The 16,482-nt window shown below is 46.6% G+C and overlaps 1 protein-coding gene across 6 annotated transcripts in view; it reads right to left on the bottom strand.

The window, feature by feature from the left end:
• ADCY9 (adenylate cyclase 9) overlaps positions 1-15,816 on the bottom strand; it is a 107,457-nt gene extending 91,641 nt beyond the window's left edge. For all 6 annotated transcript variants that reach the window (XR_008452364.1, XR_008452362.1, XR_008452361.1 and 3 more), the window contains exon 1: positions 13,842-15,816. Coding sequence is in view for 2 of the 6 variants with exons in the window: in XM_009570976.2 (XP_009569271.2) it covers positions 13,842-15,531 (1,690 nt within the window). In the remaining 4 variants the exon portion in view is untranslated. The remainder of the gene's footprint in view (positions 1-13,841) is intronic.
• Between the last annotated feature and the right edge of the window lie 666 nt (positions 15,817-16,482).

Here is a 16,482-nt window from a genome sequence, read left to right as displayed (position 1 = left end):
TCAGCACAAAAAGAGTATCTGGAGGCAAAGCTTCCAAGGCAGAATTATCAAGCAATACAACCTGTGTTCCATGGAGCAATACTACTAATTTAACTACTCATTATTCAGTCTCTTTAACTCAGCTACAGCAGCAAGCACCTGGATTTTCAAACAAAGCTCAAATACAGCATTTTGGGAATCACCGTCAACAAAGCATTATCACAGCTTCTTAGCAATAAAGGAGCTCATTACTCGACCTCTGCACGTACCGGCACTTTGTGTCACCCATTCTACCACAGATACATTTCAGAAGTGAGCACGTGTATGACTGCTAGGGATGTAAACCTGCTTTGAGGAGTCGCACAGCAGAACGTACAGTAGATATCTCAGTCTCAGCAAGACAACGCTTCACCGCCCCATTTTCAGGATGTCTGGTAAGCTTCACCAAAAAACCCTATAGACCAGCAATAGTTAAACTTCACAGAATGGGAAGGTGAAGTAAACTATTTCTGAAGCTTTATGAGAGCAACCAGGAATGCCACAAAACACAGATCTCCAGACACCCAACTATAGGGATAAGCAGGTGCTTGGTTAGGGTAACTTAACCCTAACCTCCGGAGATGAATGAATGGGCATGTCAGAAGAAGAATATTTTCAGCCAGGCAAACGTCTACACAGCGGTTTTGTAGAAACAGGCAACACAGCTACAGATGAGTTTAAATTAAAGCAGGGATTCTAGAAAGAGGTTTCAAACCAAGCTCTTGGCTCACTCTCACCACAGCACCTATGTATGAGCAACATACATTTAATTCACACCCATTATCCCAATACCTGGTGAGCCTTCCAGTTTGTGTACTGTGCACGTGTGGTAGATTTCTATCCCCTGACAAGTGAAAGGAAACAGTAAATACTAGAGGGTAAAATTTCGTCCTCCATTTGTTATGGTTTAACTACGTATTAGCATAAAAAATATCCAAATGTATAGAAATCTCCAGGCTGAACAAATCAAGACATTAACTGAAAGAAAAGAGATTTTCTTTAATTTACAAGACACAGCAAAGTCAAACCAGGGAAAAAAAGCTAAATATGCTCAAAAAATGAAAACGACTTCTTTGTCCTACAAGGTTCTAACAGAGCTGTTACCAACTCAAGTGTAGGGATAGGCCCTTGCTGATTTTCCTAGATTATGGCCCAACACCACATTCAGTTATCATCCCTCTTCTCTCCTTCTTCTGTAGTGCACACCCTCTCTGCCAAGTGGAGCAGGAGAGCCCATCTGGAATCAGTTATCGGCGTTACCAGCTCACTGCTCCCTGCCTTCACCGTGCAAGAGCGAGTGCACCTTGCTGGGGCTCAGTGCCACCAACTCCTCCTCAACCAAGAAGCTCAGGTAGCAGCACAGACTTCTCAATTAATTCAGCACCACTGCTTCTCTGAGAGGTGGCTATTTGATGGATGCAGATCAAAGAACCATAAAATAGTTTGAGTAAGAAGGGACCTTTAAGATCACCTCGTTCCACCCCCTGCCAGGGGCAGGGACACCTCCCACTGGATCAGGGGCTCAAAGCTTTCAATCAACCTGGCCTTGAACACCTCCAGGGATGGGGCAGCCACCACTGCTCTGGGCAGCCTGGGCCAGGGCCTCCCCACCCTCATAATGAAGAAATTCCTCCTTCTGTGTAGCTTAAATCTGTCCCTCTCCAGTTTATCCCCGTTCCCTCTCGTCCTATCCCCACAAGCCTTTGTGAACAGCCCCTCTCCAGCTTTCTTGTAGCCCCTTCAGGTACTGGAAGGTCGCTATAAGATCTCCTCGGAGCCTTCTCTTCTCCAGGCTGAACAACCCCAACTCTCTCAGCCTGTCCTCGTAAGGGAGGTGCTCCAGCCCTCCCATCATCCTTGTAGTCTCCTCTGGAGCCGTTCTAACACCTCCATCTCCTTCTTATGCTGAGGATTCCAGAACTGGACACAATACTCCAGATGAGGTCTCAGAAGAGAGGAATAGAGGGGCAAAATCCCGTCCCTCCCCTGCTGGCCACGCTGCTTTTGATATACCCTTTTGACGACACCTAATATTGGCTACACTTCACTGGCTAATTTTCCATAAGATTATGTAATATTCAGAGTTGGAATTTTACATATGCACTGAAAGGGCTATAAAAGCTCTCGTAAATGCTCCCAGCCATCCTTCTGATCCCAAAGTCTGTGCTTATAGCTTTAACTCTTGTACTTTGTGTTCAGTGTATACTGACTCACCTAAGTACAGCACTACGGAGTTCTAGAGCATCATTTTGCTTTAGTTATATTTGTGAAAGTCATTTGCTACATTTAAAGATATCTATAGACATACTCAATGCGTATTACATGCAGTTCCTGAATTGAGTGTTATATATTCCCTGCCCCTGACTGTTGTGACACCACAAAGTCCCGAAAATCACATTAACACACACCCAATCACATTATTTCCACAAATGGATAATTCTGCTATTAAAAACAAATGGCTTTTCTTTGAATTGAAACAACCATAAACTTTAACACAGAGTGCCATTAGAATTAGGAGGATTTGGTGTTTAAAAAGCTGCACAGAACATTGGAGGGCATGGTCCAACCCCTAGGCTTACTGAGCAGTGTAAGAATTAACAAATTCTTTACTCAGAACAGGCTGGACAAATAATGCGCTGTCAGCACAAGCTAAAGTTGCAAAGCCTCCTCCGTTGCAGCAGCAGCAGAACAGCTCCCACTAATTTATGGCCATATTTGCTCCACGCTTGTCTGGGCCCGATACAAGGCTCATACAAGTCAAATAATAATCTAAGTCCCAAAACACATAAGTAATGGAGTTTATCTAGGTGTCTATCAAATACACTCCTTTCCTGAAGTGCTGGCAAGGGTGGAAGATTTGCAGACAAATATCCTAACTTGGAAAAAAAAAAACCCTTTATCTTCCAACTTTGTCACCTCCTGAAATGTTGGAAAGAATTAAATGCTTAACAGATGTACCATGTTTTAAATATAGCCACGTCACGCACGCATTTTTTATAACACTTAGAAAACACTGTGCCTGATCAAAAATGCCTCCCGTATGGTCTGATTGAGTTGCAGTACCCGATCACAGACACAAAATCATTACCACCTCCTGAACATCAAACAGCCATCGCCAAACTGTCTCTATCTCCAAGCAGGAGCATGCAACAAAGCACAGCGGTCACTGCAGAGCTTCATCAGGGCTCCAAAAGCAGCACCTTCCCCTCTGTAGCCTGCACCTGCAGATTTTAAGCAATAGCAGCCTCCGTCTCCTTTTTCCCCTGCCCTACCATCAGGCAGAGCAAGAGGTTGCAGGCTTGGTTATCATGAGCAGGCAGATGGTGCTCAAACACACCTCCACCTTCTTTTTCCAGAGTTGTTCTCCTGCAAGCAGTGCTGTCAAGCTCGGAGATCCTGTGCCGTTCTGAAGCAAAGCCTGCTAAAGACATGGGAGCTCTGAGAACCACTTTGAGCCATGGCTCCCTCCTTCTATTAGTCACAGGTAGATTTTATGATGGCCCCTATTTAACAGGGAGCTGTGCAAAATTTCTATTAAAAAATGCCACCCATTTGATGAGCACCGTCATTCCTGCGCAAGAATGAAGCACACTTTCCAAGTTGATTAAACATGATTCAAACATTGGGTTACTCAGAAATAATGCACTGCAAAGACAATTTGGAGTGTTCACATGTAAGAAACATCCTAAGGATGCACATATTTACTGAAACGCTATATCTATACACACCTGTATCATAGAATCATAGATTCATAGAATAGTCTGGGTTGGAAAGGACCTTAAAGTCCATCCAGTTCCACCTCCTGCCATGGGCAGGGACACCTCCCACTGGATCAGGCTGCCCAAGGCCCATCCAACCTGGCCTTGAACACCTCCAGGGATGGGGCAGCCACAGCTTCCCTGGGCAACCTTCTCCAGTGTCTCACCACTCTCATGGTGAAGAAATTCTTCCTTACGTCTAGCCTAAATCTTCCCCTCTCCAGATTATACCCATCTATATGTACGTATAAAAAGCAACACACAGTGAGTGTGTTGTGAGTGTGAGTACGTATAACTCACAACAGCTTTATGTAATTAAGAGTTTTGGACTTCTTTGTGGAAAACTACCATCAAATACCAAATTAAAGTACCTGACCCAGGTAAGAGAATGTGACGTCACCGAAGACCAGCAGACCTTTTATTTACCTGTGTACCCACAGCAAATTCCAATAGCAGCAATGTTTCATAACCAAAGGCATACACATTATTTTAACACCCTCAGCAGAAAAAATCCAGCTACTACTCAGTATGGATTCCAGAACCTGGGGTGGGGCACGGGGCGTGTGCATTTCTCTTACATGGTTTATTGGGATTATGAAACAACTTACAATACATTTTCTCATCCTCACGTGGTGTTTTTAGGAATGCTCTCTGCTTCTACTTAATGCCACATTGCCAAGCAGCAAGTAATACATTAAATATTGTCTCAGTAGTGACTTAAATGTACATATGAGATAGATCTCTTTCATAACCTGTATCTTGGTAGCAAGATCTGTCCAAATAGGGAGTCAGAGCAAGCAAGTAAAATCCTGTTGCTTTCCTACAAAGCATTATCAAATCAGAACGAAGTTTTAAAAACTGGAAATAGATGGGAAAGGTTACAGAAGTCTTGGATCACAGCCTGATTATCTGCTGGCGTAATTTCACTGTGGAAGCATACGACACTGCAAAGTCTCCTTCATTCTTCTGTAAGGCCATTGCCATTTCTTCTCTCAGCGAGTCCGACTGCCGACCTAGCAGACAGTTCTTACCAAGCAGCCTGGTACAGTGGGACATGTCCCCACCCATCGCAGGAGGGTTGGAACTGGATGATCTTTAAGGTCCCTCCCAACTCAAACTATTCTATGAGTCTAAGCACCACGCTAAACAAAGGACGCTCGAAGCTGAAGTTGTACCCGGTCTCTTTGCAAAATAACGCCCTGACAGGAACGTTTCTTCATCACATCCCAGCTGTAACACTCATCCCGTTTCCAGAAGAGCTATCTGTTGGACTTTGGTCAAGTCAGTCAGAGGTTAAAGACACTTTGTACCTTACAGGCCAGACTTCAGGCATCCATTAAACGAGTCAAAGAATGCAAGCACTAGACTCCAAGAGCTGCTGGGAACAGCTATGCAAACCTTCCCTGCGGGGTCTCTTGAAAGCAGCACACCCAAGGTAGCACCCTGTGAAGAAAGGAATTCTACTCTGCGTAGTAGGCACCCAAGTCAAACAGCAAAGCCGCACGTTTAAAAAATAAAGATTCCACTTCTGACTCAAATACCCTTGTTTTCTATGAATGCAAAGAATTAGGCATCCAATGCTGGAAGCAGAAGTTTCCCTGTAGGCTGAATCAATATTCCATAGCATGTTTTATTTCAATTCCAGACCTTTGGGGTTTTTTTCGGTTTTGCTTACTGTGCAGTTGGGCACGGTCAATGAAACCATCACCATTTTGGCTCCTAAAACACCCAAACAGTTGTTAATATCATTGATATTGGTTATCAATTAGCTTTGCTTTCCACTTCCTCCTCTTTACTCTTTTTTGAGGAGGAAAAAACAGATTTTTTTTCTATTAAGATCTATAAATTAACACGACTGAAAGGAAAATAAGTCCTTATAGACTTATTTACAAGCAGCTTGGATTTGGATGCCCTCCGGCTCTCTCTGCATGTGGCCTCACTCCTCCCTTGCAATGGGAGGACCTTTGGGTTAGGAGCCACGTGGCCAGTTGGAGATCCTGGCCTTCCACCCCAGGGCAACAGCCACACACATGGATTTGTGTTAACTTCAGCTGGCAGCCGAAGGAAAAAAGCCAAAGGGAAGCAAACTACTCTGTCACTGGTAGATAACCAAGGTGTTACACAGACAACAAAAGACATTCTCCTCTATTCGCACGTTTCTACCTGCGTTACACAGCAGATGGAAGGAAGCTGGTGGACTTCACTCCGACAGCTACAATTCTGGACAGTTTGTAAGTAAAGCTGTTTTATGACAATAATGTCGATTCTAAATTGTCGAGTTGAAGACAACCACTTCAGAAGTGCAACAAGCGGAACAGCAAGCGCTACCAGAGAAGATCTGCAATACACAGTCATGGTCATGTATATAGTTTGCTAAGAATTACCACATTAAATCACTGCAGCAAAGACAAACCCAAAAAGCTTTCAGGCAGTGGCAAGGGGCATTCTGAGCCCAAACGATGCTGGCTGAAGAAAAATATCTACAATGTTTTGCTCCTTCACAAAAGAATTTCAGAACCATGAAAATGATCTATCTTACAGCCATGTATCAATAGGCGTGCTGCTCAAAGTTAGAACATTTGGGGAAAAAAATGAATGGGACTATTTGCTAGGGTATTTGGCAGGGCAGTAGAGATTTCTGGGACAGTCCAACACGGAGAAATGCTTAGCAAGACAAACCTAACCAGCCAACTCCATTCTGCTGCATCAGTCCAAACTGAGGTCTGGGTGCAAAGGAAGCAGTAGCACAATGGTACAGTCCTCAGTCTAAACTTCTTCTCCAACTGCCACTTTATATTTTCAAAAGTTATTAGTTGGGAACAAGCAGTCACCCTTTCAAAATCTGCCTGGCTTTGCTTTATATCAAGTTCCAACCACCAACTCCAGCTGGAAAAGACTCCATCAGCTCCATAGGTTGGAAAAGATCTAACGGAGTTGATGATCTCTAAGGTCTTTTCCAACCTAATGGAGCTGATGATCTCCAAGGTCTTTTCCAATCTACTGATTCTTTGATTCATTCCCTACAAACCCATGGAATAGCCACCACAATAACACGCACCGACATAACCCAGCTCGTTCCAAGGGGCTATATTGACTAGCTGCCTTCTCAGCAACAGCAGTTACCACTGGCAGTTGAACATCTAAAGGCAAGGAATTTTTTTTTTCTTTCTTTTCAAAGGACAGAAATGAGATTGAAAATAATCTAAAAATAGCAGAGAATTTTCAAGTGTCAGCTGTAACGGAAAGAGGAATGACTGGCTCTCCTTACAGAGCCAGGGTGGATGGAGTGCACTTCTGATTCAGGATCAGAGAAAGCTTACACACACAAACTGTAGCTGGTTGCAAATCATTTTAATTTACTAATCTTAGTAATATTGAAGGACAATCAATAGCAACTTGAAATCCAATGGAAATGCACTTTGTTTTGAAGTGGTGAACATATATTCTTACACGCTTTGCCTGCCAGAAGAAAAAGTGAAGTATATATTGTGAAATAACCACAAAAAGAGTTTTAAACAACCCATTCAAATCATGCATCCTCCTCATGACAGCAGATGAATATAAATCACACGTCTTTGACTTTGTTTTGTCTTTTCCATCAATCTTTTTCCTGTAAAAGCCACAGTGTCAAGGCTTTTATTTAAAACAGTTCTCTTGCATTTAAATAGTCCCTCACCTACCTCTGAAGCTTTAGTGATAAAGAAGAGGGCTCAGATTTTCACTTGTAGGGTACCTGCTTACATTGCAGCACCTATATTTCAGTATAAGAGAGAAACATGAGTGAAAGACTCTGCAGATTACGATCACCAAATGCAGCAGAAGCCATGGCGCCCCTGCAATACTGCAGGACCTCAGATTTCAGCTCTCATCTTTCCCACACTCTAGAATAAAGCTCCACTCCTGCCTGCGGTCACTTCGACTCTTGTAGAATGGAAATGTCTTAAGGTCTCTTGAAACTGCTACTTCACTCTAAAATGCTTATATAGGGCTTAAGCAGGCAGAGCTGCCACACTTGGCAGCCAACTGGCAGCACTACCTTGACTTACTTGTTCATTGGTGTCAGGACACACAATAAATATAAACCAGATCCCATCTTTTTAAACTAAGGACGTGGTTAGAGTCAGTCTCCACCTGGTCAATGTGGACAATCTTATAGAGATACTAACAATACTTACAAATTATTTTTCACTGTGTGCAGTCAAATCAGCCCCAAATTATGTTATCAAAGCCTCAAAGCCAATATCCACGCCGCCCTTAAATAACAAAACCAGCTTAAGTGTCAATATTTTTAATAAAGATATTTTTCTACTTGGTCTTGCACAAATAAAACCAGGAGCTACTCGACAAATCTTCCTCAAAACCTGGAGATGCCGTGGCGTTTCTGCAGAGCTCACACCACCTCCCTGGCAGTGAAGCTGATGCACAGCTACACAGGTTTCCTTCCAGAAAAAGTCATGCCACCATACCCTGTAAAATATTTGGAAAGCTCAATAATCGCTAGGTTTTCATATAAAGTTCTTCCTTTTGTTGATAGCTATGAAACATGTCTTCCCCAAATGAGGACTTGACAAGAACCAGGTTGAGCAACTCTAGTCACTGTTTACCTCCTTTCCTTTTTGCTTTTACATGGTAAAATTACAGATCATGTCAAAATGTTAAATCAATGTAGAATTTACTTCTTCCTGGCAATATGCCTTCATGCAAATTACCTCTGATTATAATGAATTATCTGTCACTGAACACTTTTAATTTTTAAAAACAGGAGTGAAGTCAACCTGTGTACGGTATTTTACTTTCAGTCTCACACTTGAAAATAACATCATGAACTACTACCTGATAATAATAGCAATTAAAAGGTCAGGTTATGTAAAATCGATAAACTGACTACTCACTACAATTCTCTTTCTCAGTCAGCACGCGGAATTTTGTTTTCTGGGACAGTGGAAATGTGTCCACATGCTTATTCATTACCATTTTAAACCCCTGACATTTGTTCTATCCATCAGCTGTTGCCTGACCACCACATTAGTATCAGAAAACACAAAATCAAGAATAATAACCTCTGCTGCAAATGAGTTAACTAAATTAAAAAAAAAGCCAGTATTTAAAGTTTTACACTTCTTGAACATGATGAAACCAGACCTGCACAGAAGACGGCGAGCCGCAAACCAGAACAGCCCCTGACCTCCTACACCCACCCTAAAGCACTCGCTAGGGAGAGAGGAAAGCTGCTCCTAGCCAAGCTGAACCTGCGCAGAGCTCCGCCGAGCTGTCCTGCTGGCACAGCCACAACCCTTCTAGATTTACACTACGCCCAGCAAGTTGGGCTCAAAAACCTACAGAAAACTTTAACCTTATCTTTCACCTATCGCTGAGAAACGTCCAAGAGCCACGGGTCCTCTGCACGCAGGGCTGGTGAAAGAGAGACGGGGCACGAGGGAGGAGATCACTGCCACCAGCGTGTAACCAAGGTCTCCACAGAGGGGAGGAAGGGAAGAAAAATTCAACAGCTTATCTCTTCATAATCTTATCCGAGGCTTTTGTCTTTCAGGAACGCCTGCACTGCGTTCCCTGCAAGCCAGACCTGAAGAAGCAGTGGAGTACCAAGGCACCAGGCAGAGCTGTATCCCATTTTTGCCATGGGAAAAGCATCCCACCAGCCACAGGTTGGCACCACAGGAAGACCTAGGCTATTTATGGAGAAACAGTAACCTTACATCACATTTAAAGATTTCAACATTAAGCAAAATGGTGATTTTTATAACTTGTTTCACAAAAAAAAGATGTTTAAAAGTGAAGGAGATACGAAAAGGCACACGGAGAACAGTGAACGACAACACAGCAAGCTGTAGGTCGTTGATACGCACCATCAGGAACGGCCACCAGTTGCCACAGGGGAACTGGTGGGCTTTCAAACTGGGAAAGCTGCCCTTCCCACTGAAGCCATCAGTAACTCGGTTGGGTCAGCCCGCGGACAGAGGGCACAAGGTCCACATGCATCCTTCTCATGATGAAGCAAACAGCAAAATTAGCGAGAAAAGTGTGTCTGTATCTCCACAGGCTTCTGACAGAAATTCAGTGGTAAAGCCGTTCCTTGAATCAAATCAAAGAAGGAGGTGTCTGGCTGCAGAAAGTTCAGGAATAACTCTTCTTAGAGTATCAGCACACATACAAACGCCCCAAATGAAATCATGCTCTGCTCTGTAAACACCGAAAAAGCATTCTTGCCCCAACACGCTTACGTATTTTGAGCAGTCGAAAAAAAATGCCAGTGACCCTGGTATTTCTGGAAGAGTTGCTGGCTGGCAAACAGCAATATTGTGACCTCCTCAGTAACAAGAAAGAGAAATGCAAACAACCAAGAGCAACAGAGCAAAACAAAAATATTTCCATGAGCAGAACTTTTTATATCCTGAGAAGAGATCACTGACTCCGGAATTCAGAAGGGACATGTTAACATACGCTACGTGACTCTCAGTATTGCATTGTCTTCAACAAATCTATTTGCTAGGAAGCTCAGCAAGAAAACAGAGAAAGCAAACTGTCTCTACACCTATGGCAAAATTATTATAGAAGACATAACTGAACTGATGTCGTAGGGTTTAGCTGTGGACCTCGAATAGTCACCGCAAGGTCGCTTTCCTGTGCCTTCCTCGCACCCAAGGGGCTCAGGCGCTGTGAAAACAGATGGCCAAGGCAATCTTAAAACAAACAGCAGTCAGAAACAAGCAAAAACACTGTGAGGTCAACAAGGGCGCGCTCTCTGTGTTGGGTTGTTTTAGGCACCATCTACTTAATTCAAAATTCAGAGACAGGAGGGAACATCCCAGAGCCTCCACAATAAGGAGCCAAGGAAGCAAAGGTAGAAGAAGAGACATTTCCATCCTAAGATCTCGGTGAACCACAAAGCAGCAGAGGGAAAGAGAAATTTAGCTTTGCCTTGTCTATTCCAAAAAACAAGCAGAGCAGCGCTAGGACAACTCAGGGTACTTCTACCTTAGTATTTCCTATGGAATGCAGAGCGTGGGTTTGAAGGAGTTTGCCCCATTCCCTCCCACATGCTCTGCTTTGGTGCACACCGTGGAGCTGTACCTGGATTCCTGCTGAGTGAACCCAGCCAAAAGACTCGCTCCAGGAGCGCATCCGATGTGCTTCAGCCACAGAAGCACTTTTGTTCAAAGACCCAGTCCAAAGCTAGTCTTCAGTAGAGGTCTTGGAACATGCAGAACGTGGACACAGAGCCCTCAGCACCTCCCATTTCACTCTATAAAGAGTTTACTTGATTGTGTTGACTTAGCCTCGGGAAGATTAGCTACGGCAGCGCAGACAATTAACAGATAACACACTAGACGTACAACATAAAAAAAAAAAAAGGATATCATTAAGATACAAAAGGTTGAAAGGAAGCTGAGAAGTGAAGTACCGGCAGGGAAACAAAGCTTCTGTCTGTTATCTCCACAGCACTTTCATACTTGAAAAGGGTACAATGTATGACATAATTAAATAACCACAACAAACTTCCTCTTCTCTATCACTACTATCAAGGAATCCTTGGGGAAAATAGTAGAGCAAAGCTTCCTTGCAGCACCTCTGCTCATAAAACTGAGCAGGTGCTTGGCAGAGGACAATTCATTAAGAGGTGAAATCTCCCTTTATTCTATTAAACCTCAGAGCTGCTCCTCAACAAAACTCTCCCCTGCAGCAGGTTCTAGACACCAGCTCAGGGCACCGCTTGTTGGATTGCTTTTATCGTTGCATTTTTTTTCCCTGATGCCATTTACCTATCAGCCAAGTAATCCGACTGCGGAACAAAGTACCGAGGAAATGGGAAAGAACAGGCAGCTCTGGAGTTCCCACCAGGCGCCCCTGAGGGTGCTGGCACGGGAGGGAAAGGGACCACATGTGCCACAGTAGGTCATGGCAGAGGTCTGGTTGGTTTAAAAGTGCAAGCAAGGCTCCGATTGCTATAACTATGTAAGACACTGATAAGAAATGGAAGATAAGAAATGGATGATAAGAATTACAGTTCCACAACCAAATACAGAACGGAAAGGGAAAAAAAACCTAATCCATATCCCTCGTTAAAGTAATTCTCACCACGTGCTCCACTTGCTTGCCACAGCTAGGTTTCAGGGCAAGAAGAGACCATTAAAATTTCAATCCACAAAGCACACTTCATCTTATCTAGCTGGCATTTCAGTGTGTTGCTCTGCAGCACCATGGCTACTGCAGAACCCGTGAAAGGCATTCCGAGCTGCACAGTCCGAGCCACTGCCCTGACCAGACACAGCAGCCCGTGCCCTCTTGCAAGACAAGAAACCAAGGACAGAACAGAAGGCTGAGAAAGACCGTGAAAAAACACTCCCAGCACGGGGGATAATTGCTCTACACAGTGCTCTTGTGATGCCCTAGAAAATATAAACAAATAAAAACATCGGTAAGTTCATGTCACTTTGTGGTTAATGATAGTGAGTACAGTTACAAATTTAGCAAAAATACTGTTTCCTTTGTTGTGACACCACGGTCTTCAGGCTGCATCTGGCTGCGAAGGCAGATGGAAAGGGGAAATATCACAGGGCTGTTTTGCTATAACCTGTTTGGTTTGTTTTCCCCAGGACAGCAAGGTTCAGCTTAAGAGAAACGGCGAGATGCTGGCTGATAAAGCACACCTTCCATGAAATACATGAACAGTTTTCAACGAAATGAACTGAATTTATATTTTTAGAAGCTAAACGGAAAGCCAAAGCCCAGGGACACGCATCTGCTTCAGCTCTATGGCTCCCAGCCACCAATGTCAGTGTCGATGTCTTTCCTCCCCGGGAGCCTCTCCGTTCAGCCCTGTTGCCATATGCACGCGGACAGCTCGCAGCACCAAAAATAAGTATCTGTGTCGCATCAAAAGCGGCGCCAGCCAGGGGCAAGCAGCCGTTACCGCTGCCACCACCGCTTGGCAATGCTCTCCTTCGTCCTTACTCACTGACCTTCCTACAGCCATCCTGGCCTCCTTTTGTGTTTGTGGCAACAAATACCTCCTTCCTGCATCACCATCACTCCTTCGGTTTCCTCCACTCCCTTTTCAACGCTTTCTTTATTAAAATGGCTACATTTATAAACACAAGCAATAAACTCACAGAGCATAAAAGGCGTTTGCAACATATCTACAGCTGGTTTGATTCATCTGCTCCCCACCTGGGACTACAAGCACTGCAGACAACCATCCCTCCCTGAGACAACAGTACAGCGCTGAAGAGATGCAGCTTTTTGTAAATGGAGAGGCAATCGAGCCTCCAGCACAGACAGTCCCCGTGCACGCATGTCTACGTGCTGCTAGAAAGCAGTCAAGGGTTTCAATTCAGTAGAAAAATGGAAATTGGATCCTTAGCCAAGCCATAAGGGGAACCAAAGGATCCCTCATTTTCTTTTCCAAATGGCAAATTTGCAGTTTCATTCCCAAGCCCTTCGAGCTGCAGCAATGAGAGCATCTGCCAGCTCACTGAACCACCTGAGTAACTTTTTCCAGCCTAACTTCGAACTGTAACAACTCGCTGTGTGGAACTGCCAAAGCTGCAGTGTTCATTTCTTTCTGTGAATCCAGCTGTCATTTTTCCCAAATGCCTTCTCAGTCCCAACTCTACCAATGCCAAAAAAAAAAACCCAACCCTTTTTACAGATACACATAATTTTGCAAAACACATATGCTGTGTGTATGGCACATAAAGTCAATTAACAAGTTTACTTACTGAATCAAGGGATGACACAACAGTAAAACAAAAACCTCTTGCAGACAGCAAGCACATGAACCTTCTCCTCCCTCTGATGTGATACTCTCACAAGGAGCACTAAGGAGCTCTAAAGCCTAAGTAGATTTTGAGTCCCCCAGAAGATCTTCTGCGCTTATCTCCGTGGCTTATCTCTTTTATTCCATAATTCCCGTGGTGTTTGCGATCACCAGCAATGGAGTTAAATGTAAAACACGTTCAATTCGCAATTCACAAGCACAAAACACGCATGAAGTAAAAGAAAAGGAAAACAAAAAAAGACTGAGCACGAACTAAAAGCACGTACCTTTTAACTGGTCGGCCACCACGCTCTGACCAACTCGCTCAATCACCTTTCCATCCTCCATTTCGTAACGATCATCCAAATATTTTGCAGTAGCTTCCGAAATGTGGACTTTTCCAGCCACCCCGAGTTGCTCCATCAGGTTGGCCAGATTGACATCATTGGACCACACATCAAACTTGAACCTCCTCATTCCCAAAATGCCACACAGGACTGTCCCAGTGTGAACACCGACTCTCATGTTCACCATTTCTTTCTTCTCTTGGCAGAACTGCTCGATGGCTTTGATCATCCCTAAGCCCATCTCGATGCAGCAGTAAGCGTGATCTGCCCGGGGCTCCGGGCAGCCAGCGACGCAGTAGTAGCAGTCCCCCAAAGTGCTGATCTTCTCACATTTAGTGTCCTCACACAGACGGTCAAAACGTCCAAAGAGGTCATTCAGGAGTCCCACCAGAGCGTGGGCCGATTTGTTGGCGCTCATTTTCGTGAAGCCAACAATATCTGCAAACAAAATGCTCACTTGCTCTATTTGCTGCATTTTAAAAGGACGGAATATTATGGGGGTTTTCTGTATGGAGGGCTTCTTCTTCCTGTTTTTGGGGCTCGAGGTGGAATGACGTTTGATGGAGTTTTCACTTTCATCATCCCCCTGCTTCATTAAGTCATCGGCTATTATTCTTGGCATAACAGAATGAATCATCCTCTCTTTCAGGGCTTTTTCCACTTCCAAGTCTTTTCCGTGCATGATGGATTGCCCCACTTTCAGGAATGTGCTTCTCGATCTGACTTCGGACATGATAAATAGATGAATACCGATGGCGTGGATGCAGATGTGCAGGAAGGCTTTGCTCAACAGCTCCCAATAAACGGCACCGGCTCCCAGAGGCGCAAAACAGTTCTCATCGCGGAAGTGATACCCGAAGGTCTCGAAGAGGACGGAGTACGCCAGTCCCAGAAACAAGCTTAAATACAAAGGTAAGTGCATCACCGTGTAGAGCAACAAGAGCACTTCGATACACATGGAAAAACTGCCTACTTGAGACAGACAAACGTCTGTGGGATTGTCCGGGGCAGTCCGGTTGGACATGTCACCGCTTCCTGAGAGAGGGTTCAACGCCTGGAATTGCGGAGCCAGCGTCAAAGCAAAAACCAGAAGGGTGAGCGCCAACGAAGTCCAGACGTAATGGCGGGCGTAAGCCTTGGTGAAAGTGAAGACAAAAAACCCTACACACACCAGAAGGAAGCTCAGGGCCGGCACCATGAGGACGAGGCGCTTCTCCCGCATGTGAACCCCAAAATAGATGCCCCAGAGGAGACAGGCGACGCCGATGTAGAAGAGGGCGTAGCGAAAGCGCCGCTGGGTCTGCGGGAAGCACCTCTCCATGCAAGCCTCCTCCAGGTTGTTGGAATCGAACTTGGGGTTCCACCACTTGGACGAAGCCCTCTCGAAGAGCTGCGGGAGCTTCTTCTGCCGTCGGAAGCCGGCGGTGCCGCCTCCCCCCGCCGCTCGCCGGGTGCCCCCGGACTCCCCGGAGCTGCAGCTCGAGGAGATGCTGTACTTGCAGCGCTTGGCCGAGCCGCAGCCCTGGTGCTGCCGGGGGTTGATCCTCACGGCCACGCTGTCCCCGCTCGAGTCGCAGCTCACCTCGGTGCTGTGGTGATGCAGCAGCTGCTGGTGCGGCGGGGAAGCCATGTTGAGCCGCCCCGGCGGCCGCGGGCGAAGCCACCGCAGAGGAGAAGCGGATTTAGCTCCCCTTTAAGGCGCTCCCACCGCTCGCGCGCAGCGGCGCCCGCGCAGCGCCGCGCAGGACGGGGCACGGGAGGCGCGGGGAGGGGGGGGCGCCGCGCAGCGAGGCATGGTGGCCCGTTCCCGGGGCTCCCTCTTTCCCTCTTTTTTTTTCTCTTTCCCTCCCCTCCGCCGCTGTCTCCGCGCTGCCCCCGCGGCGCCGCCCGCTCCGCCGGGCGGAGGGAGGGAGACTGGGGAGGGGGGGGGCGGGGGCGGGGAGCGCCGGGCGCGCGCTCACGGCCGGCAGGGCCGCACCATCTCCCGCGCTAGGGAGGGGGGGGGGACGCGCCCGCGCGCCCCCGACACCCAATAGGGCGCGGCGGTGGGCGGGAGCGCGCAACACACAACATCCCCCCCCCTCCCCTCTTTCATCCCCGGGTGGTGCCCGCCCTCTTCCCGCGAACACGGAGGGGCGGGAGCCGGGCGGGTCCCTCAGGGTGGCAGCTGTGGCCGCTGTGCCGGGTGTTCCCCCCCGGCCCGGCCTCTCGCCGGGCGCTGCCCCCGAACCCGCCCTCCCTGCGGCCGCTGCGTCCCTCCGGACGGTCCCTCTCCCTCCCTGCAGCCGCTTGATCCCCCAGCTGGGTCCTACTGCCCTCCTGCCCTCTCTGCGGGCGCTAAGTCCCTCCTACCGGTCCCTCTCTCCCTCCCTGCAGTGCTGGGTCCCTCCTGCCTCTCCCTCTCTCCTCCCTTGCAGCCGCTGGGTCCCTCCTGCTGGTCCCTCTCTCCCTCCTGCTATTCCCTCTCTCCCTCCTCCCTCTCCCTCTCTCCTTCCTGCAGCTGCTGGGTCCCTCCTGCCCATCCCTCTCTCCTCCCTTGCAGCCACTGGCTCCCCCAGCTGGGTCTCTCCTGCCTCTCCCT

This window comes from Cuculus canorus, chromosome 15, assembly GCF_017976375.1.
Source record: "Cuculus canorus isolate bCucCan1 chromosome 15, bCucCan1.pri, whole genome shotgun sequence".
In the NCBI taxonomy this organism is placed as follows: domain Eukaryota; kingdom Metazoa; phylum Chordata; class Aves; order Cuculiformes; family Cuculidae; genus Cuculus; species Cuculus canorus.
The sequence above is the reverse complement of the archived record's forward strand: the minus strand, read 5'-3'. Positions and strand labels throughout refer to the sequence as shown.